The sequence below is a fragment of the Mobula hypostoma genome, chromosome 17 (genome assembly GCF_963921235.1).
Source record: "Mobula hypostoma chromosome 17, sMobHyp1.1, whole genome shotgun sequence".
Classification (NCBI taxonomy): domain Eukaryota; kingdom Metazoa; phylum Chordata; class Chondrichthyes; order Myliobatiformes; family Myliobatidae; genus Mobula; species Mobula hypostoma.
In genome coordinates this window covers 63,028,202-63,051,829 of record NC_086113.1, presented here as the reverse complement: position 1 = coordinate 63,051,829, position 23,628 = coordinate 63,028,202, and the positions used below count along the sequence as shown (strand labels likewise).

The following is a 23,628-nucleotide window of genomic DNA, read 5'->3' as shown; positions in this document are numbered from 1 at the left end:
TATGAACCACCCACCCTGTAGTTTGAAGTCTTAAGAGAACATACACAGAAACAATTAAGTAAATCTCCATGCTAAGAATGTTCTAATTAAACAAATGCAGCTTTTAGAAAGATTTTCCAATCAAAATTAAAATCCCAAGATGAGCAGAACAGAGGCTATTAATTTGAATTAGCCTTCTGATCTTTCTGGCTGTTATCAATTTACACTTTGCACAATTAAATTAAAATTGTATGTTTGAAACATTCAGATGAGGCAGCATCTATGGAAAGAGAAAAAGTGTTAACATGTTAGGTTTGATGAAGTGTATCTGTTTTTCATTTCCTCTGGAGGACATGGCCTTCCACCATTAATTTTGTTTCTTGAATTTTCCCTAATATGGTGAACTGGAAAGTATACTACAATGGTACATCACAGACAGATCAGATCATTCAAGCAAGAAATGCCGAGAAATGAATACCGCAGTAATAAAGGATAACATTGAGATCTATTAGTGACATTGCCGCCCTCCCTGCTGATGTACCAGGAATATACAAACCCCATTTCCAGAAAAGTTGGGATATTTGCCAAAATGCAATAAAAACAAAAATCTGTGATATGTTAATTCACGTGAACCTTTATTTAACTGACAAAAGTACAAAGAAAAGATTTTCAATAGTTTTACAGACCAACTTAATTGTATTTTGTAAACATACACAAATTTAGAATTTGATGGCTGCAACACACTCAACAAAAGTTGGGACAGAGGCATGTTTACCATTGTGTTACATCACCTTTCCTTTTAATAACACTTTTTAATCGTTTTGGAACTGAGGATACTAATTGTAGTAGATTTGCAACTGGAAACTTTGTCCATTCTTGACTTCAGCTGCTCGACAGTCCGTGGTCTCCGTTGTCTGATTCTCCTCTTCATGATGTGCCATACATTTTCAATAGGAGATAGATCTGGACTGGCAGCAGGCCAGTCAAGCACACCCACTCTGGGTCTACAAAGCCATGCTGCTGTAGCCCGTGCAGAATGTGGTCTGGCATTGTCCTGCTGGAATAAGCATGGCCGTCCCGGGAAGAGATGTCGCCTTGATGGCAACATATGTTTCTCTAAAATCCTAATATACGCCTCAGAGTCAATGGTACCTTCACATACATGCAACTCATCCATGCCATGGGCACTGATGCACCCCATACCATCACAGATGCTGGCTTTTAAAACCTTTCGCTGATAACAATCTGGATGGTCGTTTTCATCTTTGGCATGGAGAACTTGACGCCCGTTTTTTTCCAAAAACTAGCTGAAATGTGGAATCATCTGACCACAGCACACGGTTCCATAGCCTTTCGGTCCATCTGAGATGAGCTCGGGTCCAGAGAACTCGCCGGTGTTTCTGCATAGAGTTGATGTATGGCTTCCTCCTTGCGTAATACAGTTTCAAGTTGCATTTCTGGATGCAGTGACGGACTGTGTTGAGTGACAATGGTTTTCTGAAGTACTCCCGAGCCCAGGTGGCTATAATTGTCACGGTAGCATGACGGTTTCTTAGGCAGTGCCGCCTGAGGGCTCGAAGATCATGCGCATTCAACAGTGGTTTCCGACCTTGCCCTTTACGCACTGAGATGTCTCTGAATTCTCTGAATCTTTTCACAATATTATGTACTGTAGATGTTGAAAGACCTAAATTCTCTGCAATCTTGCGTTGAGAAATGTTCCTTTTGAGCTAACAATTCTCTCACGAATTTTGGCACAAAGGGGTGAGCCACGACCCATCCTTGTTTGCAAAGACTGAGCCTTTGATGGAAGTTACTTTTATACCCAGTCATGATACCTCACCTGCTACCAATTAGCCTGCTTAATGTGGTGTCTTCCAAACTGCTGTTACTTGAATATTCTGTGCACTTTTCAATCTTATTTTTTCTGTCCCAACTTTTGTTGAGTGTGTTGCAGCCATCAAATTCTAAATTTGTGTATGTTTACAAAATACAATTAAGTTGGTCAGTAAAACTATTGAAAATCTTTTCTTTGTACTTTTGTCAGTTAAATAAACGTTCACGTGATTTAACATATCACAGATTTTTGTTTTTATTGCATTTTGGCAAATATCCCAACTTTTCTGGAAATGGGGTTTGTAGTTGAGGGATCGGAATTCTGCAAGCACTCTAAAAGCCATGAAAGGATTAAAAGAATCTCATTACTGAATGGCTCAGTGTGGAGTGAGGCACCTACGTGCCGAGGATACGCTTAAGAGTTGATGTTGAGCTGGCTGGGGCTGTAAGGCACTGAGGTATGGGACCCGTGGCTGGCAGGGCCATTGCTGGGAGTGGTTGCACCCTATGTTAAGAAACCACTTAGATCTGTCAATCTTTCTCATCACCTCCTCATGAATGGAATAAAAACTTGTGTCTCCCTTCCCCCATCTCTTTGGTTGCATCTCCTCAGCCTGAAGATTTCTCCAAAGAGGACTTTTTAAAAGTAAAGGGGCTTATTTGCTTTACATTTTATACCCATCATGTGTGGTAAGAGATCTTGTGATTGAAGGTCCTTAGGTGGAAGTGAACACAACAGAATTCCAGATGTAATTTGAGGGTGAACATAAGACTAAATTCAGTTTCTTCAAGAGAAATAAGGGCAGATATAACATCTCAGGTGGAGTGGGAAAGTAAGCTAAGAGACACGCCAGTAGATGAACAGAGATATATATTCAGACTGCTGTTCCATAAAACTCAGCAGGATTTTATTCTAATTGGTAAAAGGGATTCCATTAGAAAGAGGAACAAAGAGTCATAGTCATACTTTATTGATCCCAGGGGGAAATTGGTTCAGTTCTGTGGTTAATAAAAGTAGGTCAAGGATAATGTTAAACTGAAACTGGGGAATATTATATGGTAAGGGCTGGTGCTAGGGCTGAAGATTGGGAAGCTTTTAGGATCTGGCAGTGGAAGTCTAAAAAGATCACAAGGGAGAAAATTGATTTCAATAGAAACTTGCATGCAAAAATGAAATTAAGAGGACATATAGTTACATAATCAGGGAGAAGTTGGCAGTGAGGCCTCTTGAGAACAAGGACAGAGAGTTAATACATCAAACAAGTCAGTTCTCATCGGGGGATCAGAGGGGGAGAGGGTCAGCAACTTTAAATTCATCAGTGTTATTAGCTAAGAGGATTTGTTATGGGTCCAACATGCCTCTACTTTCTTAGAGGTTTGCATTTACTTTGAGAACTTTGAAAAACTTCAATAGATGTGTGGTGGAGTGTATATTGACTGGTAGCATCTCGGCCTGGTGTGGAAACACGAATGCCCTTGAACTGAAAAACCTATAAAAAAATATTGGATACAGCCCAGTCCATCATGGGGAAAAGCCCTCCCCACCATTGAGCGCATCCCTGTGGAGTGCTGTTGCAGGAAAGCAGCAGGCATCATCAAGGAACCCCCATCATCCAGGCCATGCTCTGTTCTCACTGCTGCCCATCAGGAAGGAGGTACAGAAGCTTCAGGATCCACACCAGCAGGAATAGTTATTACCACTAAACGATCAGGCTCTTGAACCAAAGGCGGTAACTCCACTCAACACTGAACAACCCATGGACTCACTTTCAAGGACTCTTCTTCCTATATTCTTGATATTTATTGCTTAAATATGTATTTATTTATTATTTTTCTTTTGTATTTGTGCAGCTTATCATCTTTTGCATATTGGTTGTGGGTCCATCTTGTTGAATGCTGCCTTTCATTGATTTTATTGTTTCTTTGTATTTACTGTGAATGTCTTGGAAAATGAATCGCAGGGTTGTACTGTATATGGGAACATATATGTACTATGATCATAAACTTACTTTGAACTTTGAAGGGAGGCCAAAGGTGTTTTACCAAGCTAATTCCTGGGATGAGGATTGTCCTATCAAGATAAACTAACAGTTTGGGTCTGTGTCCCTAGGAGTTTAGAAGAATGAAAGTAACTTTAATCAAACAGATAAAATCTTAAGATGTTTGTGACTCTCCTGCTAACAGAAACAAGAAGACTAGAGACTGCATATGGTGGAATCTGAAGCAACAACTTATCAGCTGAAACAACTCAGCAGATCAAGCAGCATCTGTGCAAGGAAAGGAATTGTCAACGGTTAGATCAAAACCCTGTATCAGCCCTGAAACAAGTTTTGACCCCAAACGTCGACTATTCCTTTCCTCTTACAGATAGTGCTTGACCCATTGAGTTCTTCCAGCAAACTGTTTTCTGCTCCACAAACAAAAAGAACATGGTTACAAGGGGCCAGTTATTTAAAATTAGGTGCGTAGAAATCTCTTCTTTCAGAGAATAGTAACTCTCGGAAATCCGCTACCCTAAAGGTGGAGGGCAGATCATTAGATATATTTAGGGTGGAGATTGATAACTGTTTCAAAGATTGAGGAATTGAAGGGCTATGCTGAAATACCCCAAAAGAAGAAATGTGATCAATACATCAGCTATGATCATATCGAATGGCAGGGTACACTTGAAAGGCCTTTCCATTCAAGTGTGTTCTTGTATGTTTGAACTTCAAGACCAAGCACATAATGAATTAATGCCCCGCATGGCAGAAGTAGTCAAGGTACTGGTAACTTTAAGTGCATACAGAAAATATGTTTCATCAACCAGGGAATTTTTACCAAACATTTAATCTAGGGTTAAAGACTATGCCACAGATACTCCAGTTGAGATGCAAATATCTTAACTTCCATTTGAAGCCTCATATACAAAGAAAGCAATACACTTTGTAAAAAAGGTGTTCTCAGATTCAATTTCTAAACAATCCAAGACTGATATTGTCAAAAAGAAGACAGCTAAAATTTTTTAAGCTATCAGTGCAGAGGAAATGTGGGGGGAGGGGGGAGGGGGGAGGGGGGAGGGGCAGCAGCCACCGGCTATGTTTGCTGGAGTCCGGGCTTTCTGCTTTGGCTTTTGGTAGGGTCACAAATGCCAAACAAGTCAAAGGGTAGAGGCCAGACTAAGAGTGGCCCACTAATCCTCCATGACTGACAGTAAACCGAGAGGGAGCTACTGACACCATGAAGAAAGCTGTGACTGCCGACAGAGATGGAGGACCTTCATTGCCGCCCTAAAAGATAGCAGCCTAATGGGCAAAAGAAGAAAATAATCTAAAACAGCTAACCATTTTCAGACAAGATGCAAAATGTTTACCTCCTCCTAGATCGGCTTCTCCTCCTTGGAGAACGACTTCGCCTGAGGAGTGAACGTGATCGCCTTCGAATAGGGGACCTGCTGGCTCTTCGTCTTGCTGGAGACCTTCGAGATGTGCTGACATCTCTGGATCGTTCTAGCCTACTTGCTGGTTCATCACGAGACCGTGTTCTAAAGTTCACAAACACATACTTCAGTAACATATTTCGAATAACAGTATTCAAACACAATTTCAATAATTATCTTGCCATACATTTCCAAAATTAGCCTGGAATCGTCTGGTTTGCAGAAATGGCCAGTTCTGATGCAAGCAGAAAGCTGGAGTGAGTTTTAGAGTTGAAGGATTAAATATTGAGTGCTGCAGGCTGCAACAGATTTATTTATTGAGATACAGAGCAGAATAGGCCCTTCTGGCCCTTTGACTGGTGCCTTCCAGTATCCGTTTAACCCAGCCTAATCATGGGATTTCCCTAGATTTCTTGTGTTTATTCTGCTTTAAAGCTGTTTTAATTTCTACCCCAACACTCCCACTCTAACCTGTCCGTGGCTGCTTGCACCGTTATACCAAGGCACAAAAGTCACCTCATGGTGGGCGCCATGGCAGCATAGCAGTTGGCGCCATGTTATTACAGTTCAAGGAGTCAGAGTTTGCAGGAGTCTGTATACCCTCCCCGTGGAATGCGTGGGTTTTCTCCAGGTTTCAGCCCAAAACATCGACTGTTTATTCATTCCCATAGATTCTGCCTGACCTGCTGAGTTCCTCGAGCATTTTGCGTTTAAAGTTGCATAATTTGATTCAAACTGCCCTATTAGCACATTTCATCACCTCTTGGAGGCTCATTTGCTCAGTCCATTTCCCCTCTTTGCTACTGAAAACTAACTTCTGCTTTCTTCACTTACCAGTTCTGATGAAGGGCTGACTGGTTTATTTTCAAAAGATACTGCCCGATTATCATGCAAGCAGATGGGCTTAAGGTAGATTGGAATGGTTGGCATGGACACTAAAGACTGAAGGGCCAGTTCCTGGGCTGCATTTTTCTACTGCTCCCAGCATTTGCAGTTTCTTTAGATAATGTTATCATGATAATGTCTGGCTTTAAAACAGAATTATTTGCAGAGAATCCGAAAAAGGTTTGTAAAGTAAAAGACTTCAGGAGCTATTGCTGAAGGATCATGATTAAAAGGAGTAAGCATATTATAACGAAAGCTCCCCAATATCAAGATCCACCTCCTCTTTAGTGGTTTAAATACAATTCCCTTGTTCTATTGTTCATGAGTGAGATGGAGGCTAGATCACTACACAGAATTGATTAATACAAAACAAAGAACATAAAGGCTGATTCTCAGATTACATCCAGAGAATACAGCTCAATTCTGGCTTCCCTCTTCAGTGGCAATGAACCTTAACATAGAGCTACAAGAATGACTTCCAACTTCATCTTAGGTGTTCATAATTTTTAAGGACATAATCTATTTAATTTAGAGCAAAAGGAATTCCTTGGTGACCTGATGACCTGCCTCTCATCCTACAAGCCAAAACAGAGTTTTGATTGTTGAGGCTCGTGGGGGGGCTGGAGTGGGGAACGTTTGACCACTTATTTGGTGAATTAATCCACCAATGCAACATTCAGCAATTAATGAGGCAATAAAAGTAAACTACAACCAATATACTATGGTAAAAAAGGATAAATTAAAAGTTTTGCAGTAAACCAAACCTGGACCGGCTGCAGCACTGAACTGGCTCTATGGCTACGGACTTACTTCTGGGGACTCTACAGTTCACGTTTTGTGCGTTATTTGTTTACTTTTTTATTGTTTGCATGATATGTTCTTTTTTTCTTGCACATTTGGTGTTTGAAGGTCTTTATGTGTGGTTTTATAGTGGGTTTATTATGCTTCTCTGCTTTGTGCCTGCAAGAAAACGAATCTCTAGGTTGTACATAATATGTGTACATACTTTGATAATAAATGAACTTTGAACTTAAAAGCACCGTGTGGTAAATTCTAGCACAACCATCAGTGAAATTCATCAATTTTCTGTAATAAAAATCTTATATAGGAAGAGTTCATTACCTTGGAGATAAAGCTCTTGCTCGTTCATTCTCTCTTCTCCTTCGTTCTACAGATCTGCTTTTAGCTCTTCTGGGTGGGGACATATTCCGCGAGGGAGACCGACTTGGTTTAGGTGGACGATCATTAATAATCGGTGAGCGACTATGCTTTGATGACTTTTCCCGATGTTTTGGAGATAGGCTTCTCCTTTTAGGAGAAAGTGCAGATCTCCTTAAAGGAGATCGATTCTCCTTTCCAGAAGGTGCATCTCTGGGAGGTGACTTTGCAGATTTTTTATCCTTTTCCATCTCAGATTTTTTTGATCTCTTCTCACGCTCTTTGGATTTGGATTTCTGACTTCTGTCTCCTGACTTACTGGTTTTCATCACAGGAGACTTAGATTTTTTATTTCGCTCCCTTGTTTTGCTTTCAATTACAATTTTTCGATCTTTTGATTTGGAGCTATCTTCTGTGGGAGTTGACTTTCGTTTCTTTTCTTGGGATCGTCTTTTAGTCAATGTTGGAGACTTGCTTTTCTCTCCAGTCTTACTGCTTTTGATGGGACTCTTTGAACGCTTCCGTTCATGTGATTTACTTCTTGCCTTCTCTTTCTCCTTTCGGTGCTCTGAACTCACTTTACTTTTCTTTTTCTCAGATTTAGTATGTTTAGTCCTGTCTTTTGACCTGCTTTTACTTTTCCTCTTTGAAGAAGGTTTAGATTCTATGGGTTCCCTTTTCACTTTGTTGTCTCTCACAGGCAATATTTCAGAAACATCACGGCTGGATGCAACCCTTTCACCATTATGAGCTTTTTCATGAATTTCCCCCTCTTCCTCAGAGTCAGACACATAACCCTGCAAAATTAAGCCCATGCCAGATTGAACTTTTCCTTCCATGAGTTCACTGTCCAATTCAGCCTTTATCAGTGCCCTCTGTTTCTCTAAGTCCTCCAGAAGAGCGTAATCATCAAATTTAGGTCTTTTGATTGAGTGATCATCATCCTTCTCAAAGCCCTCAGTCTCTTTCCTTTTATGCTTTTTATGCTTGTGTTTATGTTTGTGTTTCCGCTCCTTGTCATCTTCAGAAGAATGCTTGTGCTTCTTGTGTTTACTCCGATGCTTGTGCTTCTTTTTCTTGTGTTTCATGGATTTGACAAGTGCAGTGTTTGGATCTCGATTTTCATCAGATACATCCCCATTCTCTTCATTGCCACTCTTCCCAGTTGAATCTGCAGCATCTTGGCTACAAACAGTGAAGCGAGAGATACCATGAGAAAAAGATTTACTGAGGGTAAGGGTGTATCATTCAGTTAGTCTTCCAAAAGAGAAGCTAATAAATTAGTATCTTTGCAGAATCACTAATCTTCCCTTTTTAGAAAAGGCAGCTATAAAGGTAAGGGACATCCCAGTTTCAGACTAGCAGTTTTTCTAACTACTGAGTATCATTAATATATAACACATTTTAAATTAATCTTTGAAGAAAATATTAAACAGTGACATTTCAAATAACCTGGCAAATGTTTGGGAGCGTGGCAAACGCTTCCTGATGAGAATTACAATGGTCGGATTTTAGAGTTGAGCAGTACATCAACTAACCTGCTCTCTGGCATTGGATGTGTATAATAGGAATGCATGTCATCAAAAACCTTGGCAAACTTCTATAGGTGTGTGGTGGAAAGTGTGCTGACTGGCTGCATTATAGCCTGGCACGCGAAAACAAATGCCTTTTGAGTGGAAAATCCTACAAAAAGGTAGCGGATTTGGCCCAGTACATTATGGGTATTGAAGGACACCTATTTAGAACAGAGTTGCAGAGAAATTACTTTAGTCAAAGGGTGGTAAATCTGTGGAATTTGTTGCCACGAGTGGCTGTGGAGGCTAAGTCATTGGGTGCATTTAAGGCAGAGATAGACAGATTCTTGATTAGCCAGGGCATCAAAGGGTATGGGGAAAAGGCAAGGGAGAGGGATGATTGGAAGAATTGAATCAGCCCATGATTGGATGACAGAGCAGACCTGATAGGCCAAATGGCCTACTTCTGCTCCTATATCTTATGGTCTTATGGGTAAAACCTTCCCAACCATGGAGCACATTTACATGAAACATTGCTGTAGCAAAGCAGCATCCATCATCAGGGCCGTGCTCTTCTCGCTGCTGCCATCAGCTGAAAGGTACAGATGCCTCAGGACTCGCACTACCAGGTTTAAGAACAGTTACTATCCCTCAACCATCAGCCTCTTGAACAAAAGGGGATAACTACACTCATCCTACTCCTGGTGTTCTCACAATTGATGGTCTCACTTTAAGGACTCTTTGCCTTGTCATTTCAGCTTGTTATTTATTGCTATTTATTTATATTTGTATTTACACAGCTTGTTGTCCATTGATCCTGCTTACTGTTACTGTTTTATAGATTTGCCAAGTATGCTCACAGAAAAAGAATTTCAGGGTTGTATGTGGTGATATGTATGTATTCTAATAATAAATTTCATTTTGACCTTTGAGGCACCTACCATGATTTAATTCAAATCATACCTGCATCATACATGCAGAATTTTTGCCACTTTCATCTTGGAATAAATCGGTTTACCCAGTCTTTCCATGGATGTGTATAATAGGAAGTTGATTTGAGGTTGAACCTTTATCATTGACAAACATACCAATTTCTCTTTTATATAGATTGTCAAATTTTACACACAAAGCAATGGGAAAAGTCTTGTCAATATTTAGTGATAGGGCAGCAGGTTAAATAAGAACATAAACAGAAGTAGGCCATAGGGACCCTTGAGTTTGGTCTATCAATCGATATCAATTTAATCCTGTAACAGATCCGTTCTTCCTAATCTTCACACCCTGATTCCTTCAAGGCCTAGAAATCTCAGTCTCAACTTGGAATGTGCTGAGGAACTGAATCCACAGTTCTCCAAGGACAGGGTTTTAAAGATCTAATTTGTAAATAGCTTAACTTCCTATCTCAGAGCTATTCACTATTTCAAGACTGTTAATGATCAGGGGAGGCATCTGAGCACAACACAACTTGGCATTGGGTAAAATATTAGAAATGCTACAGCAATGTGTTGGAATTTTATTAGCAACCTTTTTTACTGTAAATTACACAATAAGCAAATTAATAGTTCATTAATACATCAGCTCAATTTTAACTAGATGCTGACTCAGAAAATAAGACTGTGACAAAGTTACAAGGAAGACCACTGGCCATTAGCCTCTTACCATACAATGACCAACTGACCTAAAAAAAAATGGCTACAGATGCTCTTACCCATAACTGTCATGCAACATGCTGCAACTCACCATCAGTTTGCATTTATATAATTTACACACAGTAAAATAGCCCAAGGTTTTCTTTTTGTTTTACAGGTCCAATATTAGCCACAAACACTGATTTAAAGAGTCATTAGGACAACTGATCAAAATCTAAGACTACGTATTCACTTTCCTAGGAGACCCAGTGTAGATTGGGAGAACACTTCGCCATTATCTATGCTCTGTCTGCCAGAAAAAGCGACTTACTTTTTTCCATGGATGCTGCTCCGCTTGCTGAGTTCCTCCAGCATTTTGTGTGTGTTGCTCAACTTATCATTAAGTTTGTTTTCCAAAAGAGAACCTAATACATTATTATCTTTACTGAATCATCAACCTTCACTTTTCAGAAAAGGCAGTTACAAAGGTAAGGGGCATCCTTCATCATTTCCAGGGTTTGTCCTTCCATTGTGCAGAGTCATTTGAAAAAGTTGGTTAAAGACCTTGTCCTCCTCTACATTAAGGAAGAATTCAGAATACAAGCCTTCAGAGAGATCAAGCACAGACATTTTCCTTGGCGTTTGGAGTCAAGTTAATGAAACTCATATTAGTTATCTTGCAGGACAAACAATATGTAAGATACACAGGAAAATATTCTGTTATCACAGCATGCAGTGCTGCCTCTCAATTCTTTAATCCTTCATAATAAAAAGACAATGATCATCTTTACTGCTGAATGAAGCAGCAAATGACTTAATACTCAAGAACACTGAAATATTTTCACAGGAAACATTCTATGCGGCTTGCCACCGGCTGGATGGTTACAAGAACACATAACTTTGGATGACAAGTTTTGAAATCCTTGAAGACCTGGTGTCATCATCAGTATTTGAAAAGTAAACAGTTTGGCCAATTAGAATTGCCTTCGTTCTACTTCTATTTTTTACTTCTGTCATTTGAGAGTGAACACCGGATATTCAGTGCTGTATGCAGTTTAGCACCGCCATGAATATTATTTTTGCAATAAACATTTAAAACTTTGCTATCTATCTTTATCACTGAGATATTTTTAAATTGTGCTTATTCTTTTCAGCTTGTTCAGAATGTCAGATACACTGGGGGGGCGAGGAGAGGGGGGGGCGAGGAGAGGGGGGGCGGAGAGGGGGGGGCGGAGAGGGGGGGGAGGAGAGGGGGGGGAGGAGAGGGGGGGAGGAGAGGGGGGGGAGGAGAGGGGGGGGAGGAGAGGGGGGGGAGGAGAGGGGGGGGAGGAGAGGGGGGGGAGGAGAGGGGGGGGAGGAGAGAGGGGGGGAGGAGAGAGGGGGGGAGGAGAGAGGGGGGGGAGGAGAGCATGAAAACCATGGCTCTCTCAAACGTTTGACCTTTCCTTTCAACCTAACAGGAACATAAAGATTCTGTATCCTCAAAATTTCACCTTTAAATGACCTCCATTTCTTTATTACATCCTTCCCAGAGAGCAAATTGTCCCAATCCACTCCTTCTAAATCCTTTCACATCTCCTCAAAGGTAGCCTTTCACCAAACAAAAATCTCAACCCTGGGTCCAGTCCTATCCTTCTCCATAATTATATTGAAACTAATGGCATTGTGATCACTGGACCCGAAGTGTGTAACACATACCTCTGTCACCTGACCTATCTCAAACTAATATCTGTAAATTTACAACGGTCTATCCGGTACATCTTTGGACTGTAAGAGGAAACCAGATCACCCGGGGAAAACACATGCATTTTACAGGGAAGATGTACTGTCCACAGGGAGGATGTACATCCTTACAGAACCGCGCTGGAATGAAATTGCATATCGGCCTGAGCTGCTATGCACTCTACTTCCTTGCATGCATTTAATTTTTATATCCATGCTCTGCTGCTTGTGCGCTTTTACTTTTTTGATACTCTATCAGCTTGCATTTCCTTTTCCATACATTCCCCCCCCAAAAACTGTAGCAGTTCTTCACTCCCAAGTCCCATCCAATGATGTTGAAGCCAGAACTAAGTTTACTCTCAGACAAACTAGAACACAAGATGTTCTTGCCCCTTTTGCCATGCACTAAAAATTCTACTTCTCTGCAATTGTTCTCAGCCGTTAAGCTTTGCAGTCATCCTGCTAACTACGCCAATTGTTGGATTCTGATATCTTAACCCAAAGTTCTTTCATAAATTAGGAAAGAGGCATGAAACTCGCAGATTCACGATTATTTTATTAAATATTGACATAACAAAGAAAAATTGAAATGGACAGTAGAGATATGCTAAACAAACCAAGATGACATTGTTTTGTGGTCAGCTATTTTATACTGAGAGAAAAGAAAAATTCCACTCAAATTTGTAGATAAGAGTTAACCAGAGAAACCATGATTGAAATAATGCAGAAGCTTCCAGAATCACATCAATATAACCTCCAGGGAATACATCAACTTGCATATACATACAATGACCATAAGAGGCATAATAAGCAGTTACTTGTCTAAAGGTAATTGTATAAAATACAAGCAGAAAATTAATTGTTAAACTGTTAAAATTTATAAACAAGGGACGCTCAACAGCTGTAGCAGGGCTTGAATGTCCTACAAAGTTAAATCAAGCAATATGGGAAACAGCAAGGCTTCACATCCAACGGAGCTCAATGCCTTGTATGCTCGCTTTCACTGTCAGAACATGGTGAAACCATCGCGAACCCCCACATCCCCGATTATCTTATTTCTCAGTCTCCGAAGCTGATGTGCGGGAGGCCTTCAGGAGGGTGAATCCGTGGAAAGCATCTCTTCCGGACGGAGTACTCGGCCTGTACTAAAGACTGTGCTGACCAATTGGCTGGTATGTTCACTCAGATCTTTAATCTCTGGCTTCAAACAGGCTTCAATTGCACAGGTGCCCAACAGTGTGGTGGCCTACCTCAACGACAATTGCCCAGTTGCACTTACATCTATAGTGATGAAGTGGTTTGAGAGGTTGGTGATGAAAACTATCAGCTCCTGTCAGACAGGCGACTTGGATTCACTCCAATTTGCCTACTGGAGCAAGAGGTCTACAGCAGATGCCACTCTCAATGTCCTCAATTCTGGAACATTTGGACAACAAAGATGCATAGACCAGGATGCTCTTTATTGACTGCAGCTCAGCATTCAATACCATCACCATCCCAAAACTAATCAATAAGCTCCAAGATTTTTGCAATCAATACCTCCTTATGCAATTGGATCCTAGATTTCCTTACTTATAGACCCCAGTTAGTTTGGATTGGCAACAACATCTCCATCATCAGGTGCATCACAGGACTGTGTGCATAGCCCCCTGCTTACTGCTCCAATGCCATATTCAGGTTTGCTGACGACACCACTGTCATGGGCTAAATCAAAGGTGGTGATGAATCAACATACAGGAGATTGAAAATTTGGCTGAGTGGTGCCATTATAACTATCTCTTACTCAACGTCAGCAAGACCAAGGAACTTATCATTGGACTTCAGGAGAGGGAAACCAGAAGTCCATGAGCCAGTCTTCATCAGATAGGCACGTGAAGCTTAGAAAAATAGAGGTCTATAGCTAACCTTAGGTAATTTCTAGATAAGTACATGTTCAGCACAGCATTGTGGGCCGAAGGGCCTGTATTCTGCCATAGGTTTCCTATGTTTCCAGATAATCAGAGATGGAGAGGGTTATCAATTTTAAATTCCTGCGTGTTACTATTTCAGAGGACCTGTCCTGGACCTAGCACATAAGTGCAATTGTGAAGAAACCATGGCAGCACCTTTACTTCTTTAGGAGTCCATGGAGACTTGGCATGACATCAAAAACTTCTATAGATGTGTAGTGGAGAGGGTATTGACTGGCTGCATCACAGCCTGGTATGGAAACACCAATACCTTTGAATGGAAAATCCTATAGAATGTAGTGGATTTGTCACAGTACATCACAGGTAAAGCCCTCCCAACCATTGAGCACATCTATATGAAATGCTGTCATAGGAAAGCAGCATCCATCAGAGATCCCCACCACCCAGATCATGTTCTCTTCTCGCTGCTGCCATCAGGTACAAGGTACAGGAGCCTCAAGATTCGTAACACAAGGTTCAATTACACTTACTACCCCTCAGCCATCAGGCTCTTGAATAAAAGGGGATAACTACACTTATTTGCCCCATCACTGAAATGTTCCTACAACCAATGATCTCACTTTAAGGATTCTCATTATCTCACATCCTTGCTATTTATTTATATTTGCATTTGCAGTTTGTTGTTTTCTGCACTCTAGTTGATCTTTCATTGATCCTTATATAGTTACTATTCTATAAATTTGATGAATATGCCTACAGAAAAATAAATTTCAGGGCTGTATGTGGTGACATACATGTACTCTGATAATAAAATTTACTCCAAACTGCAAAGAGAATAACAATTAAACAGTTTAATCTAAGAATTAAACAGTCAGATCCAATACTACTAAACAATTCACCAAGTTCATCATTTGAAGACACCACAAAATTCATAAACAGTGCAGAAAGTAACATAAGACAAATTGAATTCAGAAATGTTGCAATGGATTCATTTGGGTAATTTTAAAATACAATTGACAGATTTACAGTGGGGTTCAATGCAAAAATTTGTTGACTTAAAAGATGAACTAGAAAATATTGAAAGAGATCAAGTGAGTGACTAGATCAAACCAAAAAAAAATCCAGATAAGATTTTGAAATTCTGGAATTCCATCCCTGAAACAACTACCTGAAAGATTTTGTAATAGCAATATTAACAGTTTTTTTCATTAACATTCATGTGAGTCACTGCTTTAAGTGACGTACTTAGTTAAGTCTAACTATAGGAGTAGACTTAGTGATGAAGCTAGTGTTACGTGCATTAGTCTTCAAAACAACCAAATACAACCTACAAAATATTCGTCGTCATTAGTGCAACAACAAAAGTCACATTAAGAGTTAAGTGCTTACTTTTCTTTCCTTGATCTTTTATGAATATGCACCAAAGCTTATAGTTTCATGTTCACAATTCTTTGATAAGAGGGCCAATAACAATTTTCTTTAGAAATGCTTTTTTAAATGTTTTTTTTTAAAAAAGATTAAATTTTGAACAAGTTTTAAAATGCTAAATTTTAAACTGTATCCATTAATAATGAATACATGTAAGTAAGCAACAGGATTCATTATTTTTCCTTGAAGTCCATAATTATTATTAGTATCAATGATATCAACAAGATTATCATGGCACACAAGAGAATTTTACAGATTATTGCCAATATGGGCACATTCTCTCAAAAAAATGTTCAGCACCCTTGCCATAACTTTCTTCACAACTTTGTCCAACTGTGGTGTCACTTTCTGGAAGCTATGTACTTCTATTCCTAGATTTCTTGGTTCCACATCACATCCTAAATCTCGCTCACTTACTATGCAAACTTTGCCCTTTTTCAAACTTGCCAAAATACTTAACTTAAATGCTTTGCGCATGTCTCAGTTAAATTGATGACTACAGGAGGCAAAATCAATGTTTAGCACATTGGTAGCTGAACACAATGCAACCAATGGGGGAGTAAATGAAGCTACAAATGGACCAGAATAACAACAGCCAGCTTTGAGAGTGTCAAGGCTAAAGTAAATTAGAGGCAGGAAGGGGGGTGCCATGGAGGATTTTTTTTTTAAAATCGAGTCATAGGAACACATGCTTTGAGTGAATGAGCCAGCGGTGCTTTTACAGACCCAGGTGCCTTCTTCCAGTTCGACCACAGAACAGCTTATTCCTCTTCTCTTATGCCTTTTCTTCCTTTTCAAGGTGGTTGGGGTTCTCCACAAGCGGAGGGTTTTCAGACTGGCTGTGCGACCTGGCACTTTGCCAGTTGTAAAACTAGTCAGCTCCATCGTGGGTACTAGCCTCTGTAGTATCCAAGACATCTTCAAAGAGTATTGTCATAGTGCCTCAGGAAGATGGCGTCCATCATTGAGGGCTCCCATCACCCAGGACATGCACTCTTCTCACTGATACTGTCAGAAAGGAAGTCCAGAAGGCTGAAGGCACACACTCCGTGATTCAGGGACAGCTTCTCCTCTATAAGCCACTCATGAGACCACACTTAAGAGTATTATGTGAAGTTTTGGGTTCCTTATTTTAGAAAGAATATACTGACATTGGAGAGGGTTCAGAGTTGATTCACAAGAATGATTCCAGGACTGAAAGGGTTACCGTATGAGGAACACCTAGCAGCTCATGGGCTGTATTCCCTGGAGTTCAGGAGAATGAGGGGGGATCCCACAGAAACATTCCGAACTTTAAAAGACCTGAACAGATAGATATGGCAGTGTTATTTCCCATGGTAGGGGTGTCTAGGACAAGAGGGCACGATTTCAGGATTGAAGGACGTCCATTTAGAACTGAGATGTGGAGAAATTACTTTAGTCAGAGGGTGGTAAATCTGTGGAATTTGCTGTCACGAGTGGCTGTGGAGGCCAAGTCACTGGGTGCATTTAAGGAAAGATAGATAGGTTCGTGACAAGCCAGGGCAACAAAGGGTATGGGGAGAAGGCAGGAGAGTGGGGATGACTGGAAGAATTGGATTAGCCCAAGATTGAATGGTGGAGCAGACTCAATGGGCTGAATGGCCTACTTCTGTTCCCATATCTTATGGTCTTCGCCATCCAGTTTCAAAATGGATATTGAATCCATTTAGAAACATGTTTCTGTTTTTGCACTACCTATTTTAACTACTTAATATACATATACAGTGACATGCAAAAGTTTGGGCACCCCGGTCAAAATTTCTGTTACTGTGAATAAATAAGCTAGTAAAAGATGACCTGATTTCCAAAAGGCATAAAGTTAAAGATGACACATTTCTTCAATATTTTAAGCAAAGATTACTTTTATCTCCATCTTTTACAGTTTCAAAATAACAAAAAAGGAAAAGGGCCCGAAGCAAAATTTTGGGCATCCTGCATGGCAGTACTTAGTAACACCCCCTTTGGCAAGTATCACAGCTTGTCAACACTTTCTGTAGCCAGCTAAGAGTCTTTCAATTCTTGTTAGGGGGATTTTTGCCCATTCTTCCTTGCAAGAGGCTTCTAGTTCTGAGAGATTCTTGGGTCGTCTTGCATGCACTGCTCTTTTGAGGTCTGTCCAGAGATTCTCAATGATGTTTAGGTCGAGGGACAGTGAGGGCCGTGGCAAAACCTACAGCTTGCGCCTCTTGAGGTAGTCCATTGTGGATTTTGAGGTGTGTTTAGGATCATTATCTTGTTGTAGAAGCCATTCTCTTTTCATCTTCAGCTTTTTTTAAAATACACAGACAGTGTGATGGTTGCTTCCAGAATTTGCTGGTATTTAATTGAATTCATTCTTCCCTCTACCAGTGAAATGTTCCCCATGACACTGTCTGCAACACAAGCCCAAAGCATGATCGATCCACGCCCGTGCTTAACCGTTGGAGGTGTGTTCTTTTCATGAAATTCTGCACCCTTTTTTGTCCAAACATACCTTTGCTCATTGCGGACAAAATGTTCTATTTTAACTTCATCAGTCCACAGGATTTTTTTCCCCAAAATGCATCAGGCTTGTTTAGATGTTCCTTTGCAAACTTCTGACGCTGAATTTTGTGGTGAGGACGCAGGAAAAGTTTTCTTCTGACAACTCTTCCATGAAGGTCATATTTTTGCAGGTGTTGCTGCACAGTAGAACAGTGCACCACCACTCCAGAGTCTGCTAAGTCTTCCTGAAGGTCTTTTGCAGTCAAGTGGGGGTTTTGAGTTGCCTTTCTAGCAATCCTATGAGCAGTTCTCTCGGAAAGTTTTCTTGGTCTTCCAGACCTCAGCTTGACCTCCACTGTTCCTGTTAACTCCATTTCTTAATTACATTACGAACTGAAGAAACAGCTACCTGAAAACGCTTTGCTATCTTCTTATAGCCTTCTCCAGCTTTGTGGGCATCATTTATTTTAATTTTCAGAGTGCTAGGCAGCTGCTTAGATGGCTGCTGATTGTTGGGACAAGGTTCAGGAGTCAGGGTGTTTATAAAGCTTTGAAATTTGCATCACCTGGCCTTTCCTAACAATGATCGTGAACAAGCCATAGCCCTAACAAGCTAATTAAGGCCTGAGACCTTGGTAAAAGTTATCTGACAGCTCAAATCTCTTGGGGTGCCCAAACTTTTGCATGGTGCTCCTTTCCTTTCTTTCGCTCTAGAATTGTACAAAATAAAAATAATACACTAATCTTGCTTAAAATGTTGAAAAGAATGTTTCATCTTTAACTTTATGAGTTTTGGATCAGTTCATCTTCTACTCAAACTATTCACAGTAACAGAAATTTTGACCGGGGTGCCCAAACTTTTGCATGCCACTGTATATGCTTACTGTAATTCAGATTCCCCCCTATCTTTATCATGTATTGCATCGTACTGCTGCCGCAAAATTAACAAATTTTACGATTTATGCCGGTGATATTAAATCTGATCCTGATCTCCAGGAACTGCCTGGAAGACATGCACCTGCAGGGAGCAGACCCATAGTTCCTCGCTGACTGAAGCATCACAGGAGACTGAAACATTAGGACAGCAGGCGGTGTGCGCTGCTGTCGGAAGAAAGCCCCTGTACTTGAGCGATCCCTCCCCCTCTTGATGGTGAGTGAGGCTGTTGGGGGGGGGGTGGTTGCAGAAGTGATGTGGCTGCTCACTCCTCCTGTTGTTGCAGGAGTAACCTCTCTTCCGCACTGGAAAGAGAGCCTGTTTGAGATACTGAAGTGTTGGGTTACTCTGGATCAAGATCTCTTGGGGTGGGAGGGGGTGGCGGCTCCGGTTTCTTATATTTCTATCATTCATTCCATGGGGTTTCTTGTTTCATGGATTTCTGTGAAAAGTAAGAATTTCAGGTTTATACTGTATATATTGATATTAAATTTAACCATTTGATTTGAATGATTTGAGCCAGAGAATGACAAGTCAATGAGATCAGATTAAAGGAGACTTGGACAAAGAACTTTGACTGCTCTTTACATTTATAAAGGATGGAAAATAGGAACCAAAGCAGAAGTAACATGAAAACAATGTGCAAAGTCTTTGAACGCTACATGATAAGCTTATAAGCTTATGGAATAGGACACAGAGCACAAACACACGGAAGTAATGTATAACCTGCATAAATCATTGGTCTGCACCCTGACCAGAATACCAAGTTCATTTTAGAACAGCACATTTTAGGCAGGATGTCGAAGTATGGACAATGAACTAGGAATTTAACAGGAATCTATGAATGCTACTTCTGAGAAGCGTTGCCTAATGGAAAACAGAAAAGCTGGGATTACTCACTCTAGAATACAAGCAGTGCTGGGGAGTTTTAAAAGCAGCTCTCAAAAGTTATAGAATCGCTGACAGGATAAGTTGAAACAGTTTCCACCAGCAGGTTCCAAGATCATATTGATTTTAATTACTTTACATAGTACTAGATAGGAGCCAAGGAACTATTTTCTAAAATTGCTGTACTCCACAACACTGCTTCAAATGATGGTAAAAGCATATCCAATTATGCAATTTCAAAAGGCAATTCAATATACTTGTGAATATAAAGTGGGAGGACTCCTCCCACCCACCCATTCACTCTTCTCCCCATCCCATCGCAAAAGGTATAAAAGCTTGTAAACAATAACCACCAGATTCAAGGACAGTTTCTACTCCAACTGTTAGTAAATTCTCATACATTTGATGAATTCTTGATGTTCCAATCTACCTCTGCATGCTCTTATACTTTGTCCACTAGCACTGCACTTTCCCAGAGTCTGAGTTATGAGAAAATGGTAATGTCAAGACCAGAATTGTTCTTTAACTGTTGTATGACATCACTGGAAATGATTAGTACTTCAGCAACAGAATTTCTGATAATTCTTTTAGATAGTGGCAAGCTGGGCTTTCTTTCTTATGCCCATAATGCCCAAAAATAATGTTTTCTAACAACTCACCATCATGAGTGGATACAAGGGCATACAAGGAAGCAAAAATTAGTGGGAAGACAGAGGATTGGGAAGTTTTTAAAAGCTGACAAAAGGAAACTAAGAAGGTAATTAAGAGGGAAAAGATTAACTATGAAAGAAAGCTAGCAAATAATATCAACGAGGACACTAAAAGCTTTTTCAAGTATATAAAGAGTAAAAGACAGGTGAGAGTAGATATAGGACCAACAGAAAATGATGCTGGAGAAATTGTAATGGGAGATAAGGAGATGGTGGAGGAACTGAACGAGTATTTTGCATCAGTCTTCACTGAGGAAGACATCAGCAGTATACTGGACACTCAAGGGGGCAGGGAAGAGAAGTGTGCGCAGTCACAATTACGACAGAGAAAGTACTCAGGAAGCTGAATAGTCTAAAGGTAGATAAATCTCCCAGACCAGATGGAATGCACCCTCATGTTCTGAAGAAAGTAGCTGTGGAGATTGCGGAGGCATTAGCGATGATCTTTCAAAAGTCGATAGATCCTGGCATGGTTCCGGAGGACTGGAAGATTGCAAATGTCACTCCGCTATTTAAAAAGGGGGCAAGGAAGCAAAAAGGAAATTATAGACCTGTTAGCTTGACATTGGTGGTTGGGAAGTTGTTGGAGTCGATTGTCAAGGATGAGGTTACATTGTACCTGGAGGCATATGACAAGATAGGCAGAACTCAGCATGGATTCCTTAAAGGAAAATCATGCCTGACAAACCTATTAGAATTTTTTGAGGAAATTACAAGTAGGCTAGACAAGGGAGATGCAGTGGATTTTGTATATCTGGATTTTCAGAAGGCCTTTGACAAGGTGCCACACATGAGGCTACGTAACAAGATAAGAGCCCGTAGAATTACGGGAAAGTTACATACGTGGATACAGCGCTGGCTGATTGGCAGGTAACAGAGAGTGGGAATAAAGGGATCCTATTCTGGCTGACTGCCGGTTACCAGCGGTGTTCCACAGGGATCCGTGTTGGGGACGCTTCTTTTTACATTGTACATCAACGATTTGGATTATGGAATAGACGGCTTTGTGGCTAAGTTTGCTGACGATACGAAGATAGGTGGAGAGGCCGGTAGTGCTGAGGAAACAGAGAGTCTGCAGAGATACTTGGATAGATTGGAAGAATGGGCAAAGAAGTGGCAAATGTAATACAACGTTGGAAAGTGTATGGTTATGCACTTTGGCAGAAGAAATAAACGGCAAACTATTATTTAAATGGGGAGAGAACTGAAAGTTCTGAGATGCAACGGGACTTGGGAGTCCTCGTAGAGTCAGGGTGAAGAAGGCAAATGCAATGTTGGCATTCATTTCTAGAGGAATAGAGTATAGGAGCAGGGATGTGATGTTGAGGCTCTATAAGGCGCTGGTGAGACCTCACTTGGAGTACTGTGGGCAGTTTTGGTCTCCTTATTTAAGAAAGGATGTGCTGACGTTGGAGAGGGTACAGAGAAGATTCACCAGAATGATTCCGGGAATGAGAGGGTTAACATGAGGAAAGTTTGTCTGCTCTTGGACTGTATTCCTTGGAGTTTAGAAGAATGAGGGGAGACCTCAGAAACATTTCGAATGTTGAAAGGCATGGACAGAGTGGATGTGGCAAAGTTGTTTCCCATGATAGGGGAGTCTAGTACTAGAGGGCATGACTTAAGGATTGAAGGGTGCCCATTCAGAACAGAAATGCGAAGAAATTTTTTTAGCCAGAGGAATCTATGGAATTTGTTGCCATGGGCAGCAGTGGAGGCCAAGTCATTGGGTGTATTTAAGGCAGAGATTGATAGGTATCTGAGTAGCCAGGGTATCAAAGGTTATGGTGAGAAGGCAGGGGAGTGGGACTAAATGGGAGAATGGATCAGCTCATGATAAAATGGCAGAGCAGACTCGATGGGCCGAATGGCCGACTTCTGCTCCTTTGTCTTATGGTCTTGTGACTCAATGCATCATTTTGGAATACTAAACAAGTCTACAAATCTATACCTCAGTCAAACCTGCAAAATGCAAAAATCAGCCTCAACTGCATTAACTCAAAGTAGGTATTAAAAACGGAGCTAAGTTGTAAATGAATCCACTCAAAAAGTTAGACTTATCACGCAAGAAAGCAAACTGCTCTCTTAGCCTGTTCTGATGCTTTCTACAAGTTATACTTGGAGATCTCACTGAAATAATTATATTTCAACAAGTTTAAATCTGTAGTACTACTCAATTAAAAAGTACCCATTTAAATTGTAAAGTAACAGCAAGCATATTTTAATATCATGGATTGCATAATAATTGCTATCAACATGTCAGTTATTTCTAGCATAAACTGATCAGAAGGCAGTTTGTAGCTATCAGATAGACTTCAAAATTAATGTGTGAATAAGTCAACTCAGGAATGCAGACTTAGCAAATCATTCTTTTATTGTTACATTATTTTTACCTTTGGGAAATGATCTGTATGCACAGAATCTCAGAATAGTTTAATACAAGGTGTTGTTCCTCCAACCTGAGTGTGGCTTCATCTTGACAGTAGAGGAGGCCATGGAGAGACATATCAGAATGGGAATGGGACGTGGAATTAAAATGTGTGGCCACTGGGAGATCCTGCTTTCTCTGGCGGACAGAGCGTAGGTGTTCAGCAAAACAGTCTCCCAGCCTGCGTCCGGTTCAGTGAAACGGTCTCCCAGCCTGTGAGTCGGCTGGGGTGATATACTGCATCCGGTGCTCCTGATGCGGCCTTTTATATATTGGCAAGACCCGACACAGGCTGGGAGACCGTTTCACTGAACACCTACACTCTGTCCGCCAGAGAAAGCAGGATCTCCCAGTGGCCACACATTTTAATTCACGTCCCATCGCCATTCTGATATGTCTATCCACGGCCTCCTCTACTGTAAAGATGAAGCCACACTCAGGTTGAAGGAACAACGCCTTATATTCCGTCTGGGTAGCCTCCAAGCTGATGGCATGAACATTGACTTTTATAACTTCCGTTAATGCCCCACCACCCCATCCGTTATTTATTTCTTCTTTGTTATTATTATAATATGTGTACATGTATATATTCTCTCTCTCTCTCCCCCCTTTTTCTCCCTCTGTCCCTCTCACTATACTCCTTGTCCATCCTCTGGGATTTCCCCCTCTCCCCCTCTCTTTTTCCCTGGGCCTCCTGTCCCATGAT

General features: G+C 40.8%; 1 protein-coding gene across 17 annotated transcripts in view; it reads right to left on the bottom strand.

Moving 5' to 3' along the window:
• Nucleotides 1–23,628, bottom strand: part of prpf4bb (pre-mRNA processing factor 4Bb) — an 88,376-nt gene that overhangs the window by 50,100 nt on the left and 14,648 nt on the right. For 16 of the 17 annotated variants that reach the window (XR_010020794.1, XR_010020791.1, XR_010020790.1 and 13 more), the window contains exons 2-3: nt 7,241–8,461; nt 5,168–5,338 (exon numbers count right to left, since the gene is read on the bottom strand). Coding sequence is in view for 5 of the 17 variants with exons in the window: in XM_063070019.1 (XP_062926089.1) it covers nt 5,168–5,338; nt 7,241–8,461 (1,392 nt within the window). In the remaining 12 variants the exon portion in view is untranslated. Of the gene's footprint in view, nt 1–5,167; nt 5,339–7,240; nt 8,462–10,749; nt 10,972–23,628 lie in introns of those variants that run through there. The other variant, XM_063070023.1, reaches the window with a different exon arrangement.